The sequence below is a fragment of the Halichoerus grypus genome, chromosome 1, assembly GCF_964656455.1.
Source record: "Halichoerus grypus chromosome 1, mHalGry1.hap1.1, whole genome shotgun sequence".
Lineage (NCBI taxonomy): Eukaryota > Metazoa > Chordata > Mammalia > Carnivora > Phocidae > Halichoerus > Halichoerus grypus.
This window is the reverse complement of record NC_135712.1, coordinates 93,234,154-93,259,906: the sequence shown is the minus strand read 5'-3', so window position 1 is coordinate 93,259,906 and position 25,753 is coordinate 93,234,154. Positions and strand designations below refer to the sequence as shown.

Below are 25,753 nucleotides of genomic sequence, written 5' to 3'. Positions count from 1 at the left end.
CAACACTCTAATTTGAATTGATACGAACTTAACTTCAATTGCATATAAAACTTCTGCTCCTATGACACTACATTCCCCCCGCTTTATTATTATTGATGTTACAAATTACATCTTTATATATTGTGTGCTTAATAACATAGATCTATTATTTTTTAATGCAATTGGTTTTTAAGTCATGTGGAACTCAGACTGTAACCACAAACCAAAATTACAATAATACTGGCTTTTTTTTTTTTTTTTTTTTTTTTTAAGATTTTATTTATTTATTTGACAGAGAGAGAGATAGCGAGAGCAGGAACACAAGCAGGGGGAATGGGAGAGGGAGAAGCAGGCTTCTTGCCAAGCAGGGAGCCCGATGCGGGACTCGATCCCAGGACCCTGGGATCATGACCTGAGCCGAAGGCAGACGCTCAACGACTGAGCCACCCAGGTGCCCAATACTGGCTTTTATATTTGTCCAAGTATTCACCTTTATTGGGGATCTTTATTTCTTAAAGCTTCAAGTTACCATTGAGTGTCCTTTTATTTCAATCTGAAGGATTCCCTCTAGTATTTCTTGTAGGACAGGTCTAGTGGAAATGAACTTCCTCAGTTTTTGTTTGTCTGGGAATGTCTTAATTTCTCCCTCATTTTGGAAGGACAGTTTTGCCAAATAGAGATTTCTTGGTTGACTTTTCCACACTATTTTGCAAAGACTGTTCCTTATTGTGTGTGGTCACCGAAGTATCTGTTCCTTTAGTTCATGTTCAGCTAATGTTTTGAAAGATTTCCTTGAATGCCAGGAGCTAAACAGACAAAACAACAACAAAAACTCACAAAAAACATAAAAAGAGAAACAGAAAAGCAAACAAAGAAGTACAAATATTTCTCCCGATTGTTGCAATTTGACTCTGTGTTGGAGTACTCCTTCAACACTTAGCCTAGGAGTCAGCCCAAACTGAAAGTTAAGGCTTTCTTGGGTCTTTTCTGGGCATGCATCTTGCCAGCATGTGTGTGGCTTTCTAAATTCCCTCACATACAGAGCTGCTTTTGAATGTTCTAATTTCCCAAAGAATCTCATCCTAGCTTCTTCTTCAGTTCTTAGATAGTCTGTTGATCATTTCTACCTTGTTATCTCTTGTCCCAGGCATCTGTGAATTTGTAGTTCACCTGGCATTGTTTATAAGCAGTCCCCATTGCTTTTTCCACTTAAGTTCCAAGTTAGGCAAATTGAAGATGAGAATCTTTGTCAGTAGTTCAAGTATTCCCAGACAAGTCAGAACAGATGTACACAATGATTTTCTTTTGTCAAGAGATTTTTATTTATTTATTTGAGAAAGAGAGAGTGTACAAGCGGGCAGAGGGGCAGAGGGAGAGAGAGAAATAGACTGCAGAGCAGGAAGCCTGATGCGGGCCTCAATCACAGGACCCTGGGATCGTGACCTGAGCCAAAGGCAGATGCTTAACTGACTGAGCCACCCAGGCGCCCCAGATGTACACAATGATTTTCAAATAAGGTTTGCTTTGCTCCCTCTTGTTCAAGGGGGGGATCTGGAAACTGGGTTGGTGCTTCAAGATCAAGACTGCAGAGGGGAAGAAAAAGGGCAAACAAAACACCCCCAAACATTCTTATCGTTTTAGAAGATGGTTTTTTTTTGACTGGGTGTTTGCTTGGTTGCTATAAACCTTTGACTGTTTTCCAGAGCACTGACAAAGCGCCTTTTTTTTTTTTTTAATGTTTCTGTGGGAGAATGAGAGCTTAGAGCTACCAGGTTCATTGTTTGGCTTACCACTGTCCTATTTAGCCACAGACATTTTTTTTTTTTAAAGATTTATTTATTTATTTGGGAGAGCGAGAACGAGAGAGAGAGAGAGAGTACACGAGAGGGGGGAGGGTTTCAGAGGGAGAAGCAGGCTCCTCGCGGAGCAGGGAGCCTGATGCGTGACTCGATCCTGGGACTCCAGGATCATGACCTGAGCCGAAGGCAGATGCTTAACGACTGAGCCACCGAGGCGCCCCAGCCACAGACATTTTATAACCTGATCTTGCAAGTGATATACCATGACTTCTGTCATATGCTATTGTTCATACAGACTCTCCCTGGGACAGTGTGGGAGGGCACTACACAAGAATGAATACCAGGAGGCAGGGATCACTGGGGGTTGGCTTAGAGGTTGATTACCACAGGATAGGACCAAAATTTTCCTCCAAAATAATCTTGGTTGAACCCACAGAGTTGTATACATTATAGCTGGAGCCTTGATTCGGAAAGCTTTAAGGGAAGGTGTTTAGCTCAGATAGCAATGATTGCTGTTCGTCCTGGCCTGACAGATAGTGGATGTATCCCGGTGACTCAGGCATAGCTTCTGCCTTTGAGGAACTCCGTGACACCTGAACAGATAATTTCAAAGCAGCATGTCTCAGTTCTAGACAGAGGGCTAGGGGAACATGAAGAGTACACTTAACTTAACCTGAAAGGTGAGGAGTGTTCCTGTCCCAAATGATACGTGAACAGAACGTTGAGAGATGTGAATTTGGGGAGGAGGAGCTGTGGCTGTGTCGGGAAGCCTTCTAGGAAGAAGGATCTACATCCAGACAGGTTGGAGGCTAGTAATGAATACAGTTTTATACTTTATGAAAAAACCAGTCACACAGTTTAATTTGAAACTTAACAGTATAATATTGGTAATTTATGTTTTTTTAAAAATAAAATCTTTATTTTATTTTTTTAAAATAATTTTTATTTATTTATTTGAGAGAGAGAGAGAGCATAAGCAGGTGGAGTAGTAGGCAGAGGGAGAGGGAAAAGCAGGCTTCCCACTGAGCAGGGAGCCCAAAGCGGGGCTCGATCCCAGGACCCCGGGATCATGGCCTGAGCCGAAGGCAGCCGCTTAACCGACTGAGCCACCCAGGTGCCCTGGTAATTTATGTTTTGATATAAGCATACACAAGGTGCTTTGTGAATCCTTCAGAACTTTATAAGAAAAGGCAGGGAAAGTCCTGTCTTAGCAAGTTCTTGGGCTAGCTAATTTTGGGTGACTGGAAAATAGCTGGGTGGAGAAAGGTCCTTTCCTACAGGGTGAAGGGCAGGTGTAAAGCATAGGGAATGAGAGAGTGTGGCATTCTTCTATGAAGAACTGCCAGAAAGTTCATTATAACTGGTATGGAGGTTGCTTGGGGTGGGGGGCTGTACAGAGGAGGGGAGAGGTTGCTGAGAGGGTTGTTCACAAAGGGTCTGTGTGGTCTTGCATCCTAAAGGTTTCAGACTATGTTCTGAAGGTGAAAAGGACTGCCAGTGAGGGAGTGACATAATCATCAGGATGGTCACATAGTGTATAGGGACATGAGTACTCTTTATAGACCCTTATAATCATGGACATTTAAAAATATTGAAAGCATTTTAAATGAAAAAAATTAAAAAACTTTTTCTCATTTTAAAATCAACTCATACTCATTATGGAAAATTGGAAAATGCCTAAAGAACAAGAGCGAGGGAAAGAACCCTCAGTCTCACTACCTAAAGGAACTGCTTGTTATCATTTCAGCATTGATTTTCCACATACATTTGTATGTATTTAAAAGCCAATCTCTAACCATCCAGATATTTCTAAATGAAATTTAACAATTTGCATTTTGAAATTCATATTTTATAATATATTTACTTCTCTCTCTCTCTCTTTTTTTTAAGTAAGCTCTATGTTCAATACAGGACTTGCACTCATGACCCCAGGATCAAGAGTCACATGCTACTGAGTGCACCAGCCAGGCATCCCAACATATTTGCTTCTTAACTGAACACTTAATTGAAATATAAACTGAAAAACTGGGGGTGCCTGGGTGGATAAGTTGGTTAAGCCTCTGCCTTCGGCTCAGTTCATGACCCCAGGATCCTTGGATTAAGCCCCTCGTGGGGCTCCCTGCTCAGTGGCGAGTTTGCTTGTCTGTCCCTCTCCCTCTGTGCCCCCACTCACCCCACTCGCGTGTGTTCTCTCTCTCTCTCAAATAAATAAATAAAACCTTAAAAAAAAACTAATTGAATACTTACATAATGATTTTCTTAGGAAGACTTTTAAAAGCTGGATCAAAGAATATACATATTTAAATCCTTTAGCTTATATTACTAAATTACTTCTATAAAAGGATGTATCATATGTTTTATTAGTATTTGTAATGTTCATTCTTTGTGTTATTTTTATCGAATCACTTTTATATAGTGTTAATGAGTGACTATGAGAGCCCTCCAGTGGCCAAGCTAATTTCTGCAAAAATATTACCAACAGAATTAAAAAGGAATTGTATCTAGTTGTTAAATCTTAATGGCAAAAAGAGGGAAGTGCTAGAAATATCTTGGCTGTTAAAAAGGCCTTCTCCTTTAGTTAGAGAAGAGATGCCATTTGCTTTCCTTTCAAATTCTTGTTCATCTGCTACCAGATTATGAAATGTTTTGAATTTCACTGCTATGTAATATGAAGATTATGTTGGTTTCAAATAGATTTAAAACCAACTGATTACTTATAAAAGCTAATATTTATTGAGTTCTTATATGTGTCAAGCACTGCTCCAAGCACTTTACATATAGTAATTCTCATGGTTATTGTAAAATAATTACTATTTTAAATATCATTTTACTGGCAAGAAATAGAATATTATTAGTTACTAAACAGAATAACTTAACAGAGAGGTTAAATAACTTGCCCAACTAGTTAAATAACTAGTAAGTGATGGAGCTAGGATTCCAACCAAGTGCCCTTAACCACCTGCTCTAATGTCTCCCTTGGATCTTGGTGTCCAGGAATGTTCTCATTCAGGATAATTCATAAAGTAGAATCTTTATTTATGTAACAAACACATGAATAAACAAAAGAAAAAATTAGTACAATTGAGACGTACACTTCTTCTGTAGTAATTCTTTATGGAACAGTATAGTGTTGATAACATAATTTATGATCTTATATCATGTATTGAATGAATAACAAGAGGACACACGATAGTTTTGATTATTTTGTAATTCATACATTTTTCAGTGCAAGACTTACAGTTTGACAGATTGCTCTGTATTTTGATGTCCTAGGTGGGTAAATGGAAACACCTGCTCTTAATTTCGAAGAGAATTTAATGGTGTGGCCTTTGAGTTAATTGTCTTATTTTCCTTTTAGTACTTACATACTTCACTACTATTCTATTTTCAGAAAATGTGATCTCTGGTTTGAATTAAAAATAAGGACTTCTACCGGTCTTCAGGACGTATGATCTTAGAGGTTGAATGAGACCTATCCCATCCAATGTATTCTGAAACTTCTGGTAGAGAAGCAGATGAATAGCTGTTTGAAGGCAGAGGAGAGAAAACATTCTGGAAAGGACTCACACCTAACAATCCAGGTACAACTTTTCATTATTTTGCTTTATCTCCAAGTGGAAGGAGGGGAAATTTTTAATAAATTGGCTTCTGCAGGAATGGTTTTTTAATTGCATCAAGAAGGCCAAGAAATGGGACCCCGAGAAGGCAGTTTTTTCCCCAGTAGTTGAAGTCGAAATTCTAGATGGAAGTCATTTGTGAAAGCTCTGCTCTGCTCTTGGTGGAGACACCTTGACGGAGCCAGTATCTCTAGGTGATCAGAGATTTTCCTGCTTGAGACCTGAGCAGCACACAGGCCTTATTGGAGAAGGCTCTTCTTTACAAGGACAGCAGGTGGGTACTGAGACCACAAAGCGCCTTCCCTCTGCCTCTTGCCTGCTCTCAGACCAGTTCTAATCCCTGCCTCCTGATTCCTTCTTCTTCAGATGCCCAGCTGCTATGGGCCAAATATTTGTGTCCTCCCACAATCACAGGCTGAACCTAATCTTTTGGGGGTGATTAGGTCATGAGTGTGTAGGCCTCATAAGTGGGATTAGTGCCTTATAAAAGTGACCCCAGAGAACTCCCTTGACCCTTCTATCATGTAAGGACACAGCCAAAAGACTGCTGTCTATAAACCAAGAAGAGGATTCTCACCAGACACAGAATCTGCTCGTTGGTGCCTTGATCTTGTACTTCTAGCCTCCAGAACTCTGAGAAACGTTTCTGTTGTCTATAAACCAGTCTATGGTATTCTGTTCTAGCAGCCCAGACAGACAAAGACAGCATCCTAGTGAAACTTGGAGGCTTGCAATGCAGTCTCTCTTTTTTGGGGGAACATTTCAATTCAGCTACATTCAACAGATACGTACAGAGTGACTTTATGTCTGTCAGACGCTGGGCCACACTCAGATTTCAGTGATCAACAAGATAGACAAAACCCCCAAATTCACAGGGCATTTCGTTTAAAGTCTATGTTTGGATACACTTGTTTACACTATGGATTTATACTACAGTATTTCTAAAAATGTGTGTGTATTTGCAATTTTGTATTCCTACTAGAGGAATTTATCCTTTACAAGGGGGTCTTACTAAAAGTATTTTAATTTTTAAATGAATAATTTCACCTAAGTGGTATTGTATATGTCCTAAGTTTTCACAGTTGGTTTTCTAAAGAAATGCGTGTTTCCTAATACGCGAAGAAAACTTCTTTTTTCCAACATGGGTCTTGAACTTACAACCCTGAGATCAAGAGTTGCATGCTCTACCAGCTGAGCCACCCAGGTGTCTCTATGAGGAAAGCTTTTTACAAAGAAGTGGACACTCCATTTGGGGCTAATGACCACACATTGGAATGTGGGAAGTTGTTGTTAATCATGTTTCTCCGCCGTCATAGGCCCCTTTACACAGAAAATGTTTTTACCAACCATGCAATGAGAAAAGACAACCACTAGTAGTCGCTGCAAGCCCACTCCTTTGGCCCAAGTTTCGCTTTCTATGTGGGCTTTTTGCTGCTTGTCAGCAAACCCACTTGCCAATGCCATGTGCATTAGTGCTCTAACTGAATGACAAGCTATGACTGACTAGGTTTAGATGGAAATGGTAGAAGAACAGTTAACCAGGCCACCTTCTTTGTTTAGTACACATGTGGGGTTTAGGTCAGTGACTGACATTCTCATGCTCTCCTTCACATATTTTTGAATAAGATTTTTTTTAAAAAAGCTTTTATTTATTTGAGAGAGAGAGAGCACATGAGCAGGGGGAATGGCAGAGGGAGTGGGACTAGCAGACTCCCCACTGAGCAGGGAGCTGGACGCAGGGCTCGATCCCAGGACCCTGGGATCATGACCTAAGCTGAAGGCAGACGCTTAACCGACTGAGCCACCCAGGCGCCCCTATTTTTGAGTAAGATTAAGGAAGGAAAGACCCTTCTTACACTTTCAATAATAGAAAGAATATTGGACTTAGGGTCGGAAGACGTGGAATCAGATTTCAGCTTTATCTTATTAGTTCTGTGATATACTATAGAAATGTGAAGAGATGACAAGGCAGTTTTCCGAGAGAAAATTAACTGGAAAGACCTTGTCTGGGAGTACTGGGGACCCACTGTTGACAATGATCTGGGGTGACTGGACTCTGAGAAACTGACTTTCACAACAAAAAGGGTACCTGGGTCTGTGGGAGACTAGGAATATCAGTTAAGTTACACTATGTGGGAAGTCATTTCCTAATCACAAGGAAGCCTTGGGGAGAAGAATCACCACAGCCAAGGAATGTGGATGATTTTAGGAAAAGTCCCTCAGTTAAAATAGCTTCAGGAACTTCCCCACGATACAGAGAGCCTTGGAGTCTGTGGGCCACTAAACCCTCTCCTGTGCTGCTTCCATGCTGCCCCACTTCCTTTCCAAGGGACATGCTCTCTCTTTGTTTGGAGCTGATTTATTCAAACAGGTTACCTCTGCTGGTCTTCCTCCAGTGGCCTTTTGTACATCTGTGTTGTGATTGTTTAGACATTCATCTCAGGATTTTTCTTCTGTTAATAGATAATGATAATTATAGCCTAATTATTTTAGCTTTAATCTTTATCAAAAGCAATTCATATTTTCAATTGATCTATTTTGCCTATGAATATATTAACAGTAGTTAACATTATGAGTGCCCATTTATAATATATATGTGTATATACACATAAATTATCTATCTATCTATCTATCTATCTATCTATCTATCTATCTATCTATCTTCGTATAAGTCCTCTCACTTGACCCTCACAATAACCCAGTGGGGCATCTGCTATTCTCACTTTATAGATGGAGAACCTGAGAGTTATGTAGGTTAAGGGACAACCCAAGCAATAAAGTTGGAATATAAACTCAGGAGGTTCTAGCCCAAGATCTTAACAACTGACAGCTCTTTCTACCATTTAGGGTCTGAGTTCTGAAATCTGCCTTTACAGATACCTGTGTGTGTCACCTGTGGGTGACCTGAGCATTGTTGAATTCTGATTGGTCGAATCTTTATTGTTCAAATGTCAAATGCTAATGGAGTCACAAGAGTGCAGATTTCACAGTTGCTTTCTCAGTGAATTGATGTTGCATGGGTTTTATAGTTTATATTGTACTTAATACAAAAATCTCTCTCTCTTTTTAAAAAATGTTATGAGGAAATATCTGAAAACATCCAGGTGATGAAATGCCCCCAAACACAATGGCTCCCTCAAAAAAAGGACATATTCCTATACAGTAGTTTCTATAAATCAAATTGTATGAATGCAGGGAGAACATAAGAGTGCAGAAGCAAGGGCTCTGGATCATTATTCAGGTTTATTGAGCACGTACTTTGTACCAGCCATTGTTTTAAGTTCTATATGTATATTAACTCACATGATAATCAAGCAGCCCATGGGGTAGGCACTATTTTCATCCCCATTTGACACAAGAAATCTGAGGCCCGGAGAGATGAAGCTACTTGGTGTCACAGCTAGTAAGTGGTAGAGCCCGGATTTGAAGCCAGGCAGCTCAGCCTGTATTGCTATTCGCTGTGCTCTCTGGGGCAATTGTGGGCTCTCCTGCTTGACACTCTGTCATCTATTTGTCAGCCTTTTCTGTTTGTGCACTTGATTTCCTTGGGTTTTCCTCAAGGCTAGTCTTCCCTAGAAGATATGGTGATTTGCCCTGACACCCAGCATAGATATGGGAAAGCTTAGTAGCTGTGATTTACAATCCATATCTTAGATTTAGAGTATTGAATAGGAAGTTTTGGTTTGCTGAAACCCTCCTCATCTTTAAATCTCATGATTGTTGATAGAGGGATAGAATAAGAGAAGCCAAATATATCAAAGGGGATTGAAACTCTTTAATGTAAACATAGCCCAAGGAGGACTTCTCTGCATGATAAAAAAGGGCATACAATGGATATTATTTGAATGCCGGGAGAGAAGGAGGCTTAATGATGATGGTGATGATAGGTACACTCCTAGAGCTCTCACTCTAGGCTAGGCGGAGTTCTCTGTCGAGCGCAGATATATAACCTACTGTCAGCCGGAGCAGTCAGCCTAGCTTTCAAGGTGTCAAAACGGGGAGCTTGAGCCTTTTAGGGATTTTCAGAAAGTGATAATCAGGAGAGGTTCCCAGGAATGGTTAACGAGGGAAGGTGAGATGGGCCCACCGACTCTCCCCCTTCCCAGCTGAGTGAGGTTGGGCAATTTAACCTCTCATGCTGTTTCCTCAGGCGTATTACGCGTAAACAATCGTTCCTATCACAGAGGGTTGTTAAGAGAATGAGGTGATACATAAATATAAATGCATGCACATAGAACATGACAGTACAGCTGGATAAGTGTGAGTTGCTATTGTTATTGACACCGTTATTATGGCAATGGCCACCTCTGATGATCGTCACCCACAGGAAAGGATCATTTTCTTTCCGCTAGTAACTATGGAATGCTGGATGCTTCGCCTCTTTTCCTCAGGGCAGTTCTCAGCTCCTCTGTTGTTACTGTCCTGGGCGGTAGAGGAACTGTACCGGGCACCCTTGGGAGGATCACGGTCCCTGCTCTCAGCTGGGAAGAAAGAACGAATGCGGAGAAGGAGGAGGGATGGAGCAAAGAGGAGACCCAGAGGCAGAGATGTGAGACGGGCAGCAAGAAGAGAAAGAATTTGCAGCAAAACAGAACTCGCGCCTGACGCTCTCCATTTCTTGGACCTGGAACGAATTATTTTACTCTCCAACCTGGACCTCGCGACGCGGGGCTGAGCGCCGAGGCCGCATCGCCCCCCTCCCTAACCCCGCTCCCCCCACACCCCATCCCGGGCCCCGCCCCGCGATTGGCCGGCTCGCCCGGGCCGTCGCCGATTGGCGCTCGCCGGCCGGGTCTACGGGGTTTAAAGAGGGGGGCGGGGGCGCACTGCCCAGCCGCGTCGCTGTCCCCGCCGTGCGCCTGTCGTGCCGTCGGAGCTGGGCTCGCAGCCTTTCCTGGCCTGCCGCCGCCTCCAGCGTCCCCCGTCCGGCCGTCGCCGGTCAGCGGCTCGCGAGAGTGCGCAAGAGAGGACCGGGGCAGGCGCCGTCCGGTCCCGGGCACGAGCGTGGGCACAGCTAGTGAGGGGCGAGGCCCGGGGACGCCGAGGTGGCGGCCACCATGGTAGCAACGTGCCTGCAGGTAGTGGGCTTCGTCACGAGCTTCGTGGGTTGGATCGGCATCATCGTCACCACGTCCACCAATGACTGGGTGGTGACCTGCGGCTACACCATCCCCACCTGCCGCAAGCTGGACGAACTGGGCTCCAAGGGTCTGTGGGCTGACTGCGTCATGGCCACGGGGCTGTACCACTGCAAGCCCCTGGTGGACATCCTCATCCTGCCCGGTAAGGACCCCACCTCTGAGTGGCTGCTCCTAACCCTGATCCTCGGGGCAGACTGGGGATGGGCGCATTAGATGGCGGTCACAGAAACACTGAAGACCTTAGGGCACATCTTTGGCACCTTCAGTCCCACCTTGTTGTAAAGGTTAGTCCTGGCCAAGTCAGGGCCCTCCCAGCTCCGCCAGGTCTGTTCTCGTAGGCTGGGAGGGGGGTGGGGGGGGAGCTGTCTTACTTTCCCCACCCCTTGCCCCTGCAGTGGGGGCGTCCGTCCGCCCCCTCCCTGCCTCTACACCTCTCGGGTCCGATAGGGAAGCGGTGTCGCCCCCCGGAGGGCGCGCTCACGCTGCGAGAAGGCGAGCCACCGTGGGTTGCCCGCTCCCCTCCAGCTGTGTCTCTGAGAGGGGAGAGGAGAGAATTGTCTAGCCTCCACCTCCTCCGACGCCAGGCGGGGGGGAGGGGAGGGCCCATCTTCACTTGCTTCCCTATTGAACAATTCTGGGCAACAGTTTCAATTCAGATGAAAACCCCGAGCCAGTTGGGTGATTGGCTAGTCGCAGGCTCCCCTTCGGGTTTTTGCTCTTTCTCTCTGTCCTGCTAGCGGGTTTAGCCTATACACGATTGCCTTCTGTCCCGCTAGACTTTGAGGATGGTGCAAATTTAGTTATTTATTTATAAAGATTTTATTTATTTATTTTGAGAGAGATACAGGGAGAGGGAGAGAGCACGACCGGGGGGAGGGGCAGAGGGAGAAGCAGACTCCCCACTGAGCAGGGGGCCTGTCCAGGGGCTTGATCCCAGGACCTTGAGATCATGACCCCGGCCCACTGAGCCACCCGGGTGCCCTGAGTTACCCATTTAAAAGCCTATCCTGGTTTCTTTCATCAGCGGAGTAAGTGGGCCCCAAGGCCAGTCTGGGAGCCTTTGGCTTTGTGCCATCTCCTGGGAGATCCTTTAGCTCCCCTGGAAACTCTGCTCCCCCCTTTAAGCTTTCCCACATGTGTAGTTGGAATCAATCCCCCTTCCTCCTTGCTGCCCTGGTATTTGACGCTCATCACCATCAGGGCGCATTTTGACTTTTTTGCTCATTGTGAGTGAAGTTTTTCTACCACATTTTAAATTCCTCCAACATAGAGATGGCGTCCTACTCTCTTTGCATCTTCTGCACCAGGCATGGCCACGGAAGCACAGCTGGTGCACACAATGCATGTCAGCCCTGCCAAACACTCGCCTCTTCTCCATTTTTTAAAAATTAAAAAAAAAAAAGGTTTTTTATTTAATTTATCTCTACACCCAACGTGGGGCTTGAACTCATGACCCCGAGATCAATTGTCACTCACTCTGTTGACTGAGCCCGACAGGCAACCCCTTCTACTCCGTTTTGAACTTCCAGAATGACAGAAGTCCCGGGAACCCAGATCTGCACTCACCTTCACTTAATGGCAGCCTTGGGTAGACCTGGGTCAGACTCTGGGATCCAGTGCTCATCATCTGGATAATTTAGGACAATTTTCTAATCTCTGTGAATCCCAGTTGTCTTCCTTTAAAAATTAAAATCAAACCAACCACCTCTCTTTCAGAGTTGTTTTGGGGGATTAAATGTGATGAGAAATGTAAACCTCCTTTGGTAGTAGAGGCTTCATAAGTTGCTGCTATGATTTTTTATTAAAAGCTGGGCATGGTATTTGTAGGAATCTGACTATAGCATAAAATCACTTTCTTTCTTTCTTTTCTTTCTTTCTTTCTTTCTTTCTTTCTTTCTTTCTTTCTTCTTTTTCTTTCTTCTTTCTTCTTTCTTTCTTTCCCCTGAAGTTAAATTTCCTGAGTATTCAGAGCCAAGTGGTTTATTTTCGGAGAACAGACCATCCTACAGATGGAGTACATTTTAGGGAGGGCCTAATCCTTCCTGCTGTCCCCCTCCCTCGCAATTGGGTGGGCCCAGGAACAGATCTCGTCTCCATCTTTTGATTTTTCCGACATGGCTTTGGTCTTGAGCACGTAGACAGCCTGCACCATGAATTTCAGAACCTCAGTTGCTAGTTGACTGCTTCTGCTGTGTCCACCTTGGCCTTCCTACAAGCTGCAGGGGCACTGGGCTTCAGTCAGAGGTCCTGCCTCAGAATCCTGTGGCTCTTCTCTGGGGGATCTTCAAGTCAACAGACAGTTGATTGATTGTTCACCTTTCATTTTGAAGAAGCTGAGATGGGCAATGGCTGGAAAAGTACCCTTAAAGAGTCTGAATTCTGGCAAACTAGATCTTGCTAAGACAGTGTTGCAATTGGGTCTTGGTGCACAGGGCAGGCTGACCAGATTTGGTATGACAGTCTTGGTGTGTGAGGCAGAAATTGGGGCTCATTTTTGGCTTTGTCTCTAACTCTGCCTCCCCCAGGCCACTAGCTCGAATTCCGTCTGAGCGGAAAAGGGAGAGTAATAAATACACCCCCCTCCTTTGATTTTGGAGGAGGGAGAGTGTTTTAGTGAGAAACAACACATTTAAGTCTGCCATATTCTGCCAGTATCTTGTCAGATTTATTTTACATAAATATTGCACATATTGTAATCTCTTTCTTTTTTTTTTTTAAGATTTTATTTATTTATTCATGAGAGACACAGAGACAGAGAGAGAGAGGCAGAGGGAGAAGCAGGCTCCCCACTGAGCAGGGAGCCTGACACGGGACTCGATTCCAGCACCCTGGGATCATGACCTGAGCCAAAGACAGACGCTTAACCATCTGAGCCACCCAGGCGCCCTGTAATCTGTTTCTTAATAAAATTGTTACCTGGCATTTTATTTGACAGGATAAAGTTCATTTGGTTTTGCTCCACTCTTATTATTCAACTTCTTATTCCTTCATTCATAATTTCATGTTTATATCATCTGCTGAAGACCAAGGCAGGATTCCTCTAGGAATCCTTGGGTCTGGAGAGATGCCCTTTTTTTTTTTTTTTTTGGTAAAGATTTTATTTATTTGTCAGGTAGAGAGAGTGAGAGAACAAGAGCACAAGCAGTGGGAGCGGCAGGCAGAGGGAGAAGCAGGCTCCCGACTGAGCAAGGAGCCCGACGCGGGGCTCGATCCCAGGATCCTGGGATCATGACCTGAGCTGAAGGCAGACGCTTAACCCACTGAGCCACCCAGGCGCAGAGATGCCTTTAAAGCGATACCAGACCGTAGTGGAAGCACGCCCAGGAGACTGGGTGAGGCAGGAGATAGCTCCTGACCGTTAGTAGGGGTCAGGATTCATGAGCACAGTAGCCTCTGCGGAAATACCAAGAGAGGAAGCCCAAGTCTTAGTTTAGTCCAATTAGGACCACACACTATATACAATGGAAATTAAAAGCACATGGTTAGGGACAAAATCACCACGTACACCTGGAGATAAAACGATTGCCCTGACACAGAGTAATAACACCAGGAAAAATAGCTAATCTTTTTGGAATACTTAGTACATGCCAGGCACTGTTCTAAGCACTGCATGAGTTAACTAAGTTAATCTTAGTTGATCTTTTAGAGAGATACAGGCACTATTACCATTTTTACGTTACAGACGGGGACCGTGCTAAGACATAGCAGTTTAGTGACTTGCCCACGGTCACCCAGGCAGAGCAAATCAGCAGCAGGCTGGGATCAGCACAGACCATCACAGAAGACATCCGGGAGGTTTGAGTTTTAATCTGACTCTTTCATAAGGCGATGTAATGGTGTAATTGGACTCTTGACCCCTTCATCCTGGGAGCTTAGAAAGGTGGTCTAAACCAGAGATCTCCACCCAGTCTCTCCAGCCTCCAACCTCCTTTGTCTGTCAGGGAGTGACTTTAAAATCTAAACATGTGAAGTGATCTTCAACAGCATTTACCATATTCTGAGTCCTGGAATAGGGCCAGAGGAAGGCAGAGGGGCTGAATTCCCTTGAGCCAGGATTCAGGCTCCAAGGGGACCCATGGTCTAACGCCCCTGTCTGTTCTCTTGTGTCCAGGCTATGTCCAGGCCTGCCGAGCCCTGATGATAGCAGCCTCAGTCCTGGGGCTGCCTGCCATTCTCCTGCTGCTGACGGTTCTCCCCTTCATTCGAATGGGCCAGGAGCCTGGTGTGGCCAAGTACAGGCGGGCCCAGCTGGCTGGCGTTCTGCTCATTCTGCTGGGTAAGACAGTTTTCTATAGAGCACTCCATCTTCGAGTGAACCTGATGAATCTCAGATCCTGCTGCTGCTTCATTGAGTTCAGGAGGCATGTGAAAGGCAGCCAGGCGTATCCACCCGGGAAAAGCCCCCCATAATGTGTATCTCTTTATGTTTCATGGGTAGTTGATGCAAAGGGATAAGTAATGTCTGCGGGGGTCACTGGACATGAAAAAAAAAGTTAAAAAGCAAAAGGAAAAAAGTGGGTATACTTAAGAGAGAGACCAGGGGACAGGAGAGAGTAACACAGCGGCTCTCCACTCAGGCTTCACAGTGGAATCCCTTTCTTGGGAATATCTCTGTCCAGATCCCAGCATTTGGAATTACTGGGCATCAGGCCAAGCAAAGATATTTTTTGGAAGCTGCCAGGTGATTCTTTTTTTTTTTTTTTTAAGATTTTAAAAAATTTATTCATTAGAGAGAGAGAAAGAGCACACAAGCAGGGGTAGAGGCAGAGGGAGAGGGAGAAGCAGACTCTCCGCTGAGCTGAGAGCCCAACGTGGGGCTCGATCCCAGGACTTGGAGATCATAACCTGAGCCGAAGGCAGATGCTTAACCGTCTGAGCCACCCAGGCACCCCATTCCAGGTGATTCTTACGTGTAGCTACAATTGAGAACTTCATTTAATGTATAAAGAAAGAGTAGAGGAAGAGGAGGGCAAGAGAAAAGTAAGATGTTGAGGTGGTAGATCACTAGTGATGATGCAGTTATTTTATTTTATTTATTTTATTTTTAAGTAATCTCTACACCTAATGTGGGACTCAAACTCACAACCCCGAGACCAAGAGTCACATGCTCCACCGACTGAGCCAGCCAGGTGTCCCTTAATCTTTTATTCAGTAAGGATTCATGGAGCATCTGCTGAGTGCCAGGCATCATGATCGGCACTGGGGACACTGGGGGAAAAAGGCGGTCTCTGCTTTGAGTGTACTTGGACATCTCGATAGAGTGTGGCATGTGCTCATTTAAAAAAGGTGCACAGGGTGTGCACATGCATAGGAAGGAACCTAAGCCAGGCTGGAGGAGTTTCCCAGAGCAGAGGACCCCAGTGATGAGTGTTGAGAGTTGAAGAGAAGGTAGTCAGATCATGGGTTGGAGGGGGGGTGGGGGAACAGCCCAGGCCAAGGAAATGGCACGTGCTTGTTCAGTTTTCCTAGTTTTGCCTGCACACAGAGGGCTTGATTTAACAACCTAGGGAGGATCCTTCTAGCTCTGCTCTCTTCAGTGATTTCAATTCTCTCTACTTTTTTTCTTGAATTCTAATTCCACTAGCACATTCTAAATCCTAATAGGAGCCATGAATTTTAAGAGCAGCTCTTGTTGCGAAGTGCACTGATATGTTGGTGAGCAGCATCTGGTCTCCCTATGGGTTAGACATCGAGTCAGGTTCTCCTGAGACAAGGAATTCCCATCCCCAAACTGGTATCAGACTATATGTTGAAGGGGAAGGGTCAGGGTCAGGGTTCTATGTGGGTCAGTGCCACTTAGTAATGGTCATCCGCAGTGACATCAGTGAGGTAAGGGGACATGAGGGGTAGGGGTGCCATTTCGCAAAGGGATGGAGGTTTTCAGGGACTTGTGAAGCCACAGAGAATTGAGAGGAGGGGCTTGTGTAGGTGTGTGTGGGGTTGGGTAACGGGAGTGAAAAGACCAGAGGGCCACCTGTCATTTCCGGAGAAGAATCTGGGCATGGACATTTTGGTTCCAGGCACAAAGAATCTGTGTGGGAGTGCCACGTGGAACACAGACTCAGTATCAGGCGATCCATCTAACTCACAGGGTCCTCTGTTACATTGCTTTTTGGAGATCAGATCTTTACATTCAAATTCCCTTTCCAACAGTTAGACCAAAGCTCTACAGGTAAATTGGTGTGCGGAATCTGGGTGGAAACCCTTCTCATCCTAGGCAGTTGCCATTGTTACCTGCCTCCCATTCTTACAGAAGCCCCAGAAGGCTCTCTCTGTCTTCGAGGATGCCAGACCCAATGGGTGAATCTGTTGTGTTAGGTGTTCATTTTTAGAAATTCTGGCCTTCCATATGAGAGTCATAGGATATCCACTAAGAGAATACATTAAAACAAAACAAAACAAAAACCTCAAACCCTGTGGGAAATAAAGATATAAAGCAAGTATATATAGACAAATCGGTATTTAAAAAAACCCTAAAAACAAGTGAACTGTCCAGGTGAGTTGTTTGAAACTTCATAGCTGAATTAAAGCTTTTCTTTATCTTTGTCAAGTGGGTTGGTTGGAATATGTGGACAGAATCGTAGAGAGGAACGGGAGGTGGGGCCGGTAGTGGTGGGAGTCCCTCAGTCCCCGGTCACTGCCTGGAGTGAAAACCTGGAGAGGCATTGAGGGATCGGACTCTTCCAGAGCCGCTGCAGCCTTCTGGCCACTCATGATTAGGTTGGAGTGAGGATGCCACCCCTTGCCCTCTTGTAGCTTTGAATTTCCAGAGTTACCTGCTGCCTCTTTGATGGCTCCTGTCAGGTTTATTTCTCAGTGGGTCGCCACTTGCCTTCAGGTTGGATGTTGTTTTGACTGGACTGAGCTCGCTCTGGAAATGCAACGCTCATTGTCTCAATTGTGGCACCTGCTGTTCCCCTCTGGGTCTTCTCTGGAGCCCAGTGCCTCGGTTCCCCTGTTGGCAGTGGGTGGGAGGAGCTAGAGAGAAGGCTCCCTTTGTGTCGCTCGGGATTGGCTTCTGCGCTCTCCCTGGAGAAGCCAGTGCTGGGCTCCTGCTGGATCCTGGGGGTCACCAGGGATGCCCCAGCTGAGGTGTGGTGGCTGACCAAAGGGGACCAGGCAGCACTGGGGTTTTGGGGCCTGGGAACTGGAAACAATACTGAAGCTAATCTGGGTATGGAAACCGTAAGCACTATTAATTAAAGTCAGTTCTTCCTGACTCTGAAAATTTTTATTTTTCCAAAAGCTTAAAAAATTATGTCTGTTGTACAACTGCTTTATCTTCTCAATAGTCTTAAGTTTAATGGTGTGAGGATTTGGTCCTGCTTTGGGGGGAAGGAATGGGAGCCTGATGTAGCTGACTTCTCAGATCTAGGATGGATCCCAGTGAATCTCATCTGTGGCTTTTCAAGAGCCCCTACCAGGGCAGGAGGTGCCTATGCCCTGAGCTGCCTTATCTTATCATTGGGTGTCAGACCAACTGTACTGAATCTTGGATCTGCCACTTTCCAGCTGTGTGAACAGGGGCAGTTACTTAATGTCTCTGACCCTTTATTTGAAATGAGGCGATAATGCTTATATCTGAGGTTGGTAAGAATAGTGAAAGGAGGTATGCAAGTTATTTAGCCTGGTGTCTGGCACATAGTAAGTGCTCAACAAAAGGTTGCTATTATCATTGCTGTTATTGGTTAGAGGAAATAGAGAGCTAACCCAGAGGGCAGTTGGGTATTCTTTTGATCATGTCTCATTCCTTTGGAGTAATCTCCGCACATGGCACTGGTCAAGAGAGTCAGTGAGCTGGTCCTGGAAATGCTAGACTGCATCCTGGTCTAATGGAGACATTTCCATAGTTTACATTGTAAAAACCAGAGTGTAGATCACAAATAGTTGGAGTTTTTTTGCCTATTCCATTATAAGAAGCCACATTAAACTACCCAGCTAAAAACGGTCAGGCTTAGTTCTGATTTGATCTCATTCTCACCTCATTGTAACTTAGAAAGTACTTGATTTGGGTGTTTTTGGGGAGACGGGGTAGGGAATGGTAGGAGAGGAAGTGTATATTCCTTCCTAAGTGGGATCCTGTTGTTTTCTCTCCTCCTTTTAAAAAATATGGCCCCAGGAATTGTATTTGTATTAGAAAAAAGTTGTTTTAACTTGGAACTTACAGGTTAATAATGGAATTGTAGTAAAATAAAGGGTGTGTGCTACTGTGGGAGAGATTGAGCTTGTCATGCACACAGAATCAGATGTCCTAGGAAAGGTCACCCTTCAGTGTGGAGTAAACAGTGATGCCCTTAATCCTGGGGTCTTAAGAGAATAGATGGAAAAAGTCTTTCTCTAAACTCATTAGCTTTATACAAACAAGCCCATAATGTAAATCAAATTTCATATGGGTAGTGGAAAGGTTGTGGCACCTTTAGTATGGTTGTGACTTAAAACGACAGTTATCAGTAAAATTGGAAGAATTAACTGCTTTATGAGGTCTCTCCCATCTCTAAGTTCTGTGATTAGAAAAAAATTAACAAATAACCACGGGACTGGCTTTTAAAAAAGGTTATGGGAAAAAAAAGATAATGAATTATGAAATAGAAATAAAAGGAAAAAATGTTGAAAGCAGGCCAGGAAAATAATGTAGTCAAATCTTCCATTGACTTGATTATTGTTTTAAATATTAGATCTTCATAAAAGTCATTGTATAAGAAGAGTATGTCCTTTGGCAGCTGTGTTTTCTTAAGTCAAAATTTAGAGAATCACAAATTAAAAAAAAGAAAATAAAATTTTTCTAGATTCAAATTATAAGGAAACAACAAATGAATATGACTCCAACAGCTCGTTAGAAATCTCATTACTTGTTGCCTTGAGTTAATTGGTACAAAGCTGAAGTTAGTTGCTATTTCGATCATATGTTATAATAGCATCAGTTATAGAAGGCAGCAATAAGTGCATTGTCAAATGTTTAAATGGAGGGAGATTTAAAAAATAGTTTTTATTGTGGAAAATTTCATACATACCCAAAAGTAGAAAAACTAGTACAACCCAAACTCATTCTCGATAATGATGAACTCATAGCCAATCTATTTCATCTATGTACTTCTTTTCTTCCAGTCCCCAGAATTTTTTTGAAGCAAATCTCAGATAAAATATCAAGAAGATTTTTTCCCAGTATTACTTCTATCATTCAGAGTAATTTATGTGATTTTAATGGAAATCTTGCTTTGTGCTAGAAATAATGCTCTTAAAAGTACTGTCAGTTCTTAGTTCTGAAGGTGACAAAGCCTGAAAACAGTGGTATTCATTGGAAGAAGGAAGAAATGTCAGAGTCTTGTGCTCTTCTGCCTTTTTGGGCCTCTTTGTCAGGCTTTCCGTCTCTCTCTAAATTGTTGCCTTCAAAGTCAAACACACGTTTACTAATTTTATTTAACTTCATCACATTTATTTAACTATGTTACTATGTGTCATCTAATCCCTAAAGAAATTAAAAGCTGCAGGTACCTTTCATTGCTCTAAAATTGCCTTTCCAACTATTTTCTGTGTTTGGCTACATCAGGATCATTGTTAACTTTTAATAAGGCTGTATTCTATCTACTAATGAACACATTGTATTACATTATTTGAAACTTAACCAAAAGAGGCAAACAATTTTATTCCATGAAGAGCAGGGATTTCTATTTGTGAGAGCACCAAGTCTGGAGAAATCTATATCTACACAGTGAAGGCTTCTTCCCTGCTCTCCTCCACCTCCTCCTTCTTTTCTTCTTTTTTCTTCTTTTTCTTTTCTTTTTTTTTAGCTAAGTATGCCCCCAATTTTCACTTTCTGCTCCCTTCCAAATGACAGATTCCTGCCCCCCCTTGTAAAATTAACTATTGCATCTTTGGAAGGTAGAAGAGGAGAAATAGATTGAAATATCTGAGTGTTAAAATTCTTCTGTTAGAGACTTACTTTAAAAATACATTCTGATGACATGAAAAGAAAAGCAATGAAAATTCTCTTTATCTTTCTTCAATTTTCTTTACCTATGGGTAACTGTGACTTTTTTAGAAAAGCATTTTCTTTATTTTCTCCAAGTAATTGGGAGAACCTTTATAAACTCTGTGTGTGTGTGTGTGTGTGTGTGTGTGTGTGTGTGTGTGTGTCTGCAAATAGAAATAAATCTAGCAGGCCTTCTATGTCATTAAGAAAGTCAAATATTATTGCTAGTTTTATTAATATTTCACATCTTTTAGTTAAGTAATAGTTTAACTTGCATTTTAACTTTACTGATGAAACCATCCCCCTTTCCCTTCAAACCATGCTGATATTGAGTAAATTCTTCTTTTTTGGTTTCTAAACATTCTTCATTCTGAGTTCACTTGAAGGTCACTGTTTCCAGCGAACCTCTCATTTCCCTTCATGTTGTGTGGCAGCCTGTCATCTTTTAGTGGTTTTGATGTGGTTCATCTTTGAGAGCCACAGGAATTCACCCAGAGTTCATTTATCTACTAGGAAATAATGTGACCCTGCTGGCACTCATTTGCCTTGTTTTGCATGGATTATAAAAGAAGGAAATCTTTAATGAGGTAAATCATGAACTTGTAACTTTAAGTGTGTTAAAGTTACATTACAGTTTTATGATTTGGGAAGTCAGTTTTGATGTGTTTGAAGTGGAAAGTAGGCTTGAAATGAGACTGTCTCTCATCCATCCATCCATCCATCCACCCGTCCACTCATCTAGTCCTCTAGGTTCATTATGTAGGCGTTTAGACATTTTCCTGTTTCCTTTTGCTAGTGAATTACATTGGAATAAAATCTAACAAAATCCCTAAAACAATAGAAATCAAGGCTGATGATTATTTTTGGAATATTGAGCCTGATTCTTTCCCCACGTGAAGATACTCGTATTATTTTGTTTAGGAAGAGGGGAAGAACTAGGCAATTTCTTATTTTATTTTATATATATAAAGTATATATAAAATATATATCTTTATTTTATAAAATCTACACCAAATCTGCATTTGAGGTAGGTTTACATGAAGTGTGGGGAACACTTGTGCATGTATATGTGTTGTATGTAAAAATACAAAACAACTGAAAAATATAAAACTTAATTTGAACCATAAGCTGTTTTGAAACCAGGCTAATTGTTTATGGGAAAGATCAGTTGAATTGAACCAAATCAGTTGTTTGGGAAATCAAATTTTTTTTTTTCCTATGGAATTCAGCTATTCCCTCCCCACCTTTTCCTTCTAATCAAGCTTGGGCATTTGGAAACCCTTGCTACGTTGCTGTTTTGCTCAAGCAGAATGAGTGCCCACTTTGGGGGTCTAGGGATGTGTAGCTGGATTGTGTATTGCTATGAAGAATCTAGAGCAGTTCTCTCTGGCTGAAACACTCTAGAAGAGTTTCTGTTTCTTGTCCTGACACAGGAAAAGACTCTCTTTTTCTTCCCTTCTTTCTCTGTGTCTTGCTGAGGGTGTGACTCTGACAGTAGCCAAGCCGTTCTTGGTGAGGGCTGCATTTGGAATGTGTGGCTGGAGGAAGAGAGAAAAAGCCTTTTCCCCTGTATCTCAGGTGTTCGAGGCCCTGGGCTGGAAAGGGAAGATTCCATTGACACTGGTCTTGAGAACACTACTCACAGAAGGACAATATATCGTCTCATGGTATCTCATACAAACATATTACAGAGGCTGCCATGATTGTTCTTACTCTTTAAGAAAAAATGAAGCCATTAACATATGGATAGATTTTAGCTTCTTAGATAGTCTATAAAAACTCCTGAAATATGTGAGTAGTTCACAATTAGTGGAGTGAATTTAGGCTGTTAGAAAGCCAATTTGAGCAACTCAAAACCCCCAAATTAACTTTCTTCCCTCTGACTTCTACTAGGGATCTGTGCTTTTTTATATAATAGGAATCACATCTATTTAAGTGTATGTACACCCAGCTTGTGGGGTAGGCTTCGTCTGTTGTTAACAAGAGCCTCTTACAAGCTACACAAATGCAGTGAGGGGACTAAAGAGGTCTTTCAAAGTGGGTGAGACTGAAATCTTTTCTTCAGTTTAGAACTAATGTATGAGGCTGTTAGATTTAAGTGCTTATGTTGGAAGAAAAATTATATGTCTTCTCTGTGGGCGTAGAGGTAAGTCAGAAAATAACTCCGTGTGAATAGAAATCAGAAACGCTTGCTGAGTTGAAAGTGACAAGGATACTCCAGGTAGCAAACATCACAGTGCCCTACCTTGAATTTACTGAAGGCTTTATGGCTAATGATCGGCAACCTCATTATTATTATTTTCTTGATCTGCCAGCTTTAGTGTGTCATCCCAACTTAAAGCTTCAACAAAATTTCTTTCCTGCTTGTAGCTGTGAGAAATCAGATGATCCCAAAGGAAGCTATGGAGTTACTTTGTCTGGAGTTGTGTTGTTCAGCACATTAGCCACTAGCCACATGGGGTTATTTAAATTTTAATTAATTAATATTCAAAACACGGTTTTTTGATCTCACTAGCCTCATGAGAAACATTTAAAAGCCCCTGTCGCTTGTGACTACCCTATTTGACAATGCTGATGTAGAGGTTTAAAATTTTTTGTAAAGTTTTCCTAGGCTCCTGCCTGTCCTTGTTTTGCTACTCTGCTTAGGAGGAGGGGAAGAACTAAATGATACAGAAGCTATTTCTTATCCTACTCTTTAAAATCTAAGCCAAGTCTGAAAGACTGGTTGGTGGAAGACCATAAAATTCCACCATTGTGACTCATCACCACAGATATCATCACCATAAAATCTTTGCATGAATAAATTCTTTCACTCCAAGTATCATTTATTTGTGTGATTGTGAACAGTGTAACACAAACTCAGACTCGTAGCCAATACTCGACTGATGTCTGGCAACATCCACCACAGCAAGAGAATTCTCAGAGCTTCTTCAAGGTCTTTGTAATGTGAATTGACAAATTGAAAAAATAGAGTGGAAAAATCAAGTGGGCATCATTTTATTTCTCATTTCTGAATACATCAGGCCATCTCATCATTCAGCTGGTATGCACTGAGCACACGTATGTGCCTCACAGTGAGTTAAACCCCGACTTTACAAATCTAAGTAGGACATGGCCCCTTCCTTCAAGGAACTCAGAACTTGGAATGGGAAATAGGCATATAAAGAGGTAATTATAACACAATTAGGTAAGCGTAATCAAAAAACTGTAAGTAAAGATACATAAAGTGAAGATATGTAAGTAAACACAAATACCTCTTTTTTGGCTTCAGTGATTTATTTTTGGGATTTTACCTTGGAGTTCTTTGGTGTCTGGCACCTGCTGAAAAAATAAGGACCTAGCAGTTTGACACAGCTTTGGATCGGCTTATTCCCCAGACGCACGCCTTTAGGTTTGGCTTGCCACGGGAGCAGAGCTGTGTGGGGGGGGCCTTTTGGACCTGGCTGGAAGCTAGAGGAGCGTGTCTGTGGAGTGAAGGGGAGCCCGCCCGCTGCGCGTGGTGTGTGACGGGCGTGCCCGGTCACAGCTCTCTCTTGTCTCCGCAGCTCTCTGCGCCATGGTTGCGACCATCTGGTTCCCCGTGTGCGCCCACCGCGAGACCACCATCGTGAGCTTCGGCTACTCCCTGTACGCGGGCTGGATCGGTGCCGTGCTGTGCCTCGTGGGTGGCTGTGTCATCCTCTGCTGCGCCGGAGATGCCCAGTCGTTCGGCGAAAACCGTTTCTACTACTCTTCGGGCTCCAGCTCGCCCACTCATGCCAAGAGTGCCCACGTATAAGAGGGCTGCTCGCCTGCCCACCGAGGTGCTGCAGATACTGGGCCTGTGGCCCTGGGTTTGCTTGCCACAGGCAGCGGAAGCCCGCTCCAATGCCAGGCTCCAAAGCCAAAGTTCTAGAAAAGCATCCTGTCTGGCGTTTTTTAGTCTTAATACCCCTCTCCCTGTTCGTTGCCTTAAAAGGAATCTTTAGCTCAGAAAATGCCCACACACTTTTCTCATGGTTTTGCCCATTATTAGCTCTTTTCTTGGGCATTCCTTTGTTGTTCACCAGTATATATATGTATATGCATATGTATATGTATATGTATATATATTTTCCTCTCTCTCTTTAAATTTTAAATATCTTGCAAACATTGCTGAGTTGGGTGTGGGGAAAGAAAGAAAAGACACTTTTCAAACTGTTACAGATGACAATGGGAGCCTCATAAAGATGTCTCTCTGTTCACTCCCTCCTCTTCGGCTCCAAGGTCATTTAGTTTTAAGCGATAGAAAAAAACAGAACTGGGGACATGAGGTGGGGAGGGAGGGGATTGTGGAACTTTCCCTCCATGGGAAACTTTCCCTTTTGTAAATCGAGGGCAAGGGGTGGGGATATTTTTTAGTTTGTGATTTTACATTTATCTGTACATACTTTTTCAAGATTGATCATTTTTATAACCATGGTTTTCCTGAAATTCTCAATTCATCAGTATGAAGGAAATGAACCAAATAGGCCTTAATTATATGATAAATAATAGTCCAAATGAATATAACTCTAACTGACATGCCACAAAATATTTTTGATTTCCAAATTTGTATGATACAGTTTTTAATCCTACACTTGCATATGCTTCAACTTAACACATTTTTAAAGCTTTTCCCCCCTTTCTCTATTTTCATTTTGTTAGCCATCTTGAAGTGGTGTTGTTTAACATAAATCATGCTGTTGAATTTGGCTTTACGGGTGTAAACACTGATGCTGTATCAGTATTGGAGACCCCAAACTCTCCAAACATTGATGGCGCATTTTGTCCTTTAAGTGAAACCCGTGCAATAAACTAACAGACTGTGTGCAAAAGTGGCCTCGATAGTCTGTCGTGTCCAGAGGCGCCATCCATGGATTTTCATCATTCTCATTAATTTCTACTAGTAATTGATAGGGAACCTGGTCGTGACTCAGGAACAAGGCATTCTGCACTGCCCTGAGTGATGAAAACACTCTGTCTTATTCACTGTACCACGGTGGTCCTGCGTGGTCATAAAAGTGAAACCAGTGGAGTGACATTACAGCAACTTTGAGTCATACATAAATGGGCAGAAGTCAGAAACCAAGTCCCTAGCATTACACAGATAAACGTTTTTGTCTACTTTGAGCACTTAGGAAAGAAACTGGCTAGGTATAAAGGGAAGTACAAAACAAACCCCCTATATTGGATATTTTGGTGATAATATCTAAGTGCAGTGTCCTCAAGCATATGCACATAGATGTT

General features: G+C 43.0%; 1 protein-coding gene across 1 annotated transcript; it reads left to right on the top strand.

Annotated features, from left to right (window-relative positions):
- The first annotated feature begins 10,218 nt into the window (after positions 1 to 10,218).
- On the top strand, positions 10,219 to 25,341 carry CLDN11 (claudin 11). Its single transcript, XM_036081792.2, has 3 exons — positions 10,219 to 10,678; positions 14,648 to 14,812; positions 24,052 to 25,341. The coding sequence occupies exons 1-3, from the start codon at positions 10,453 to 10,455 to the stop codon at positions 24,282 to 24,284; spliced, it is 624 nt and encodes a 207-aa protein (XP_035937685.1). The 5' UTR covers positions 10,219 to 10,452; the 3' UTR covers positions 24,285 to 25,341.
- The last annotated feature ends 412 nt before the right edge of the window (positions 25,342 to 25,753 follow it).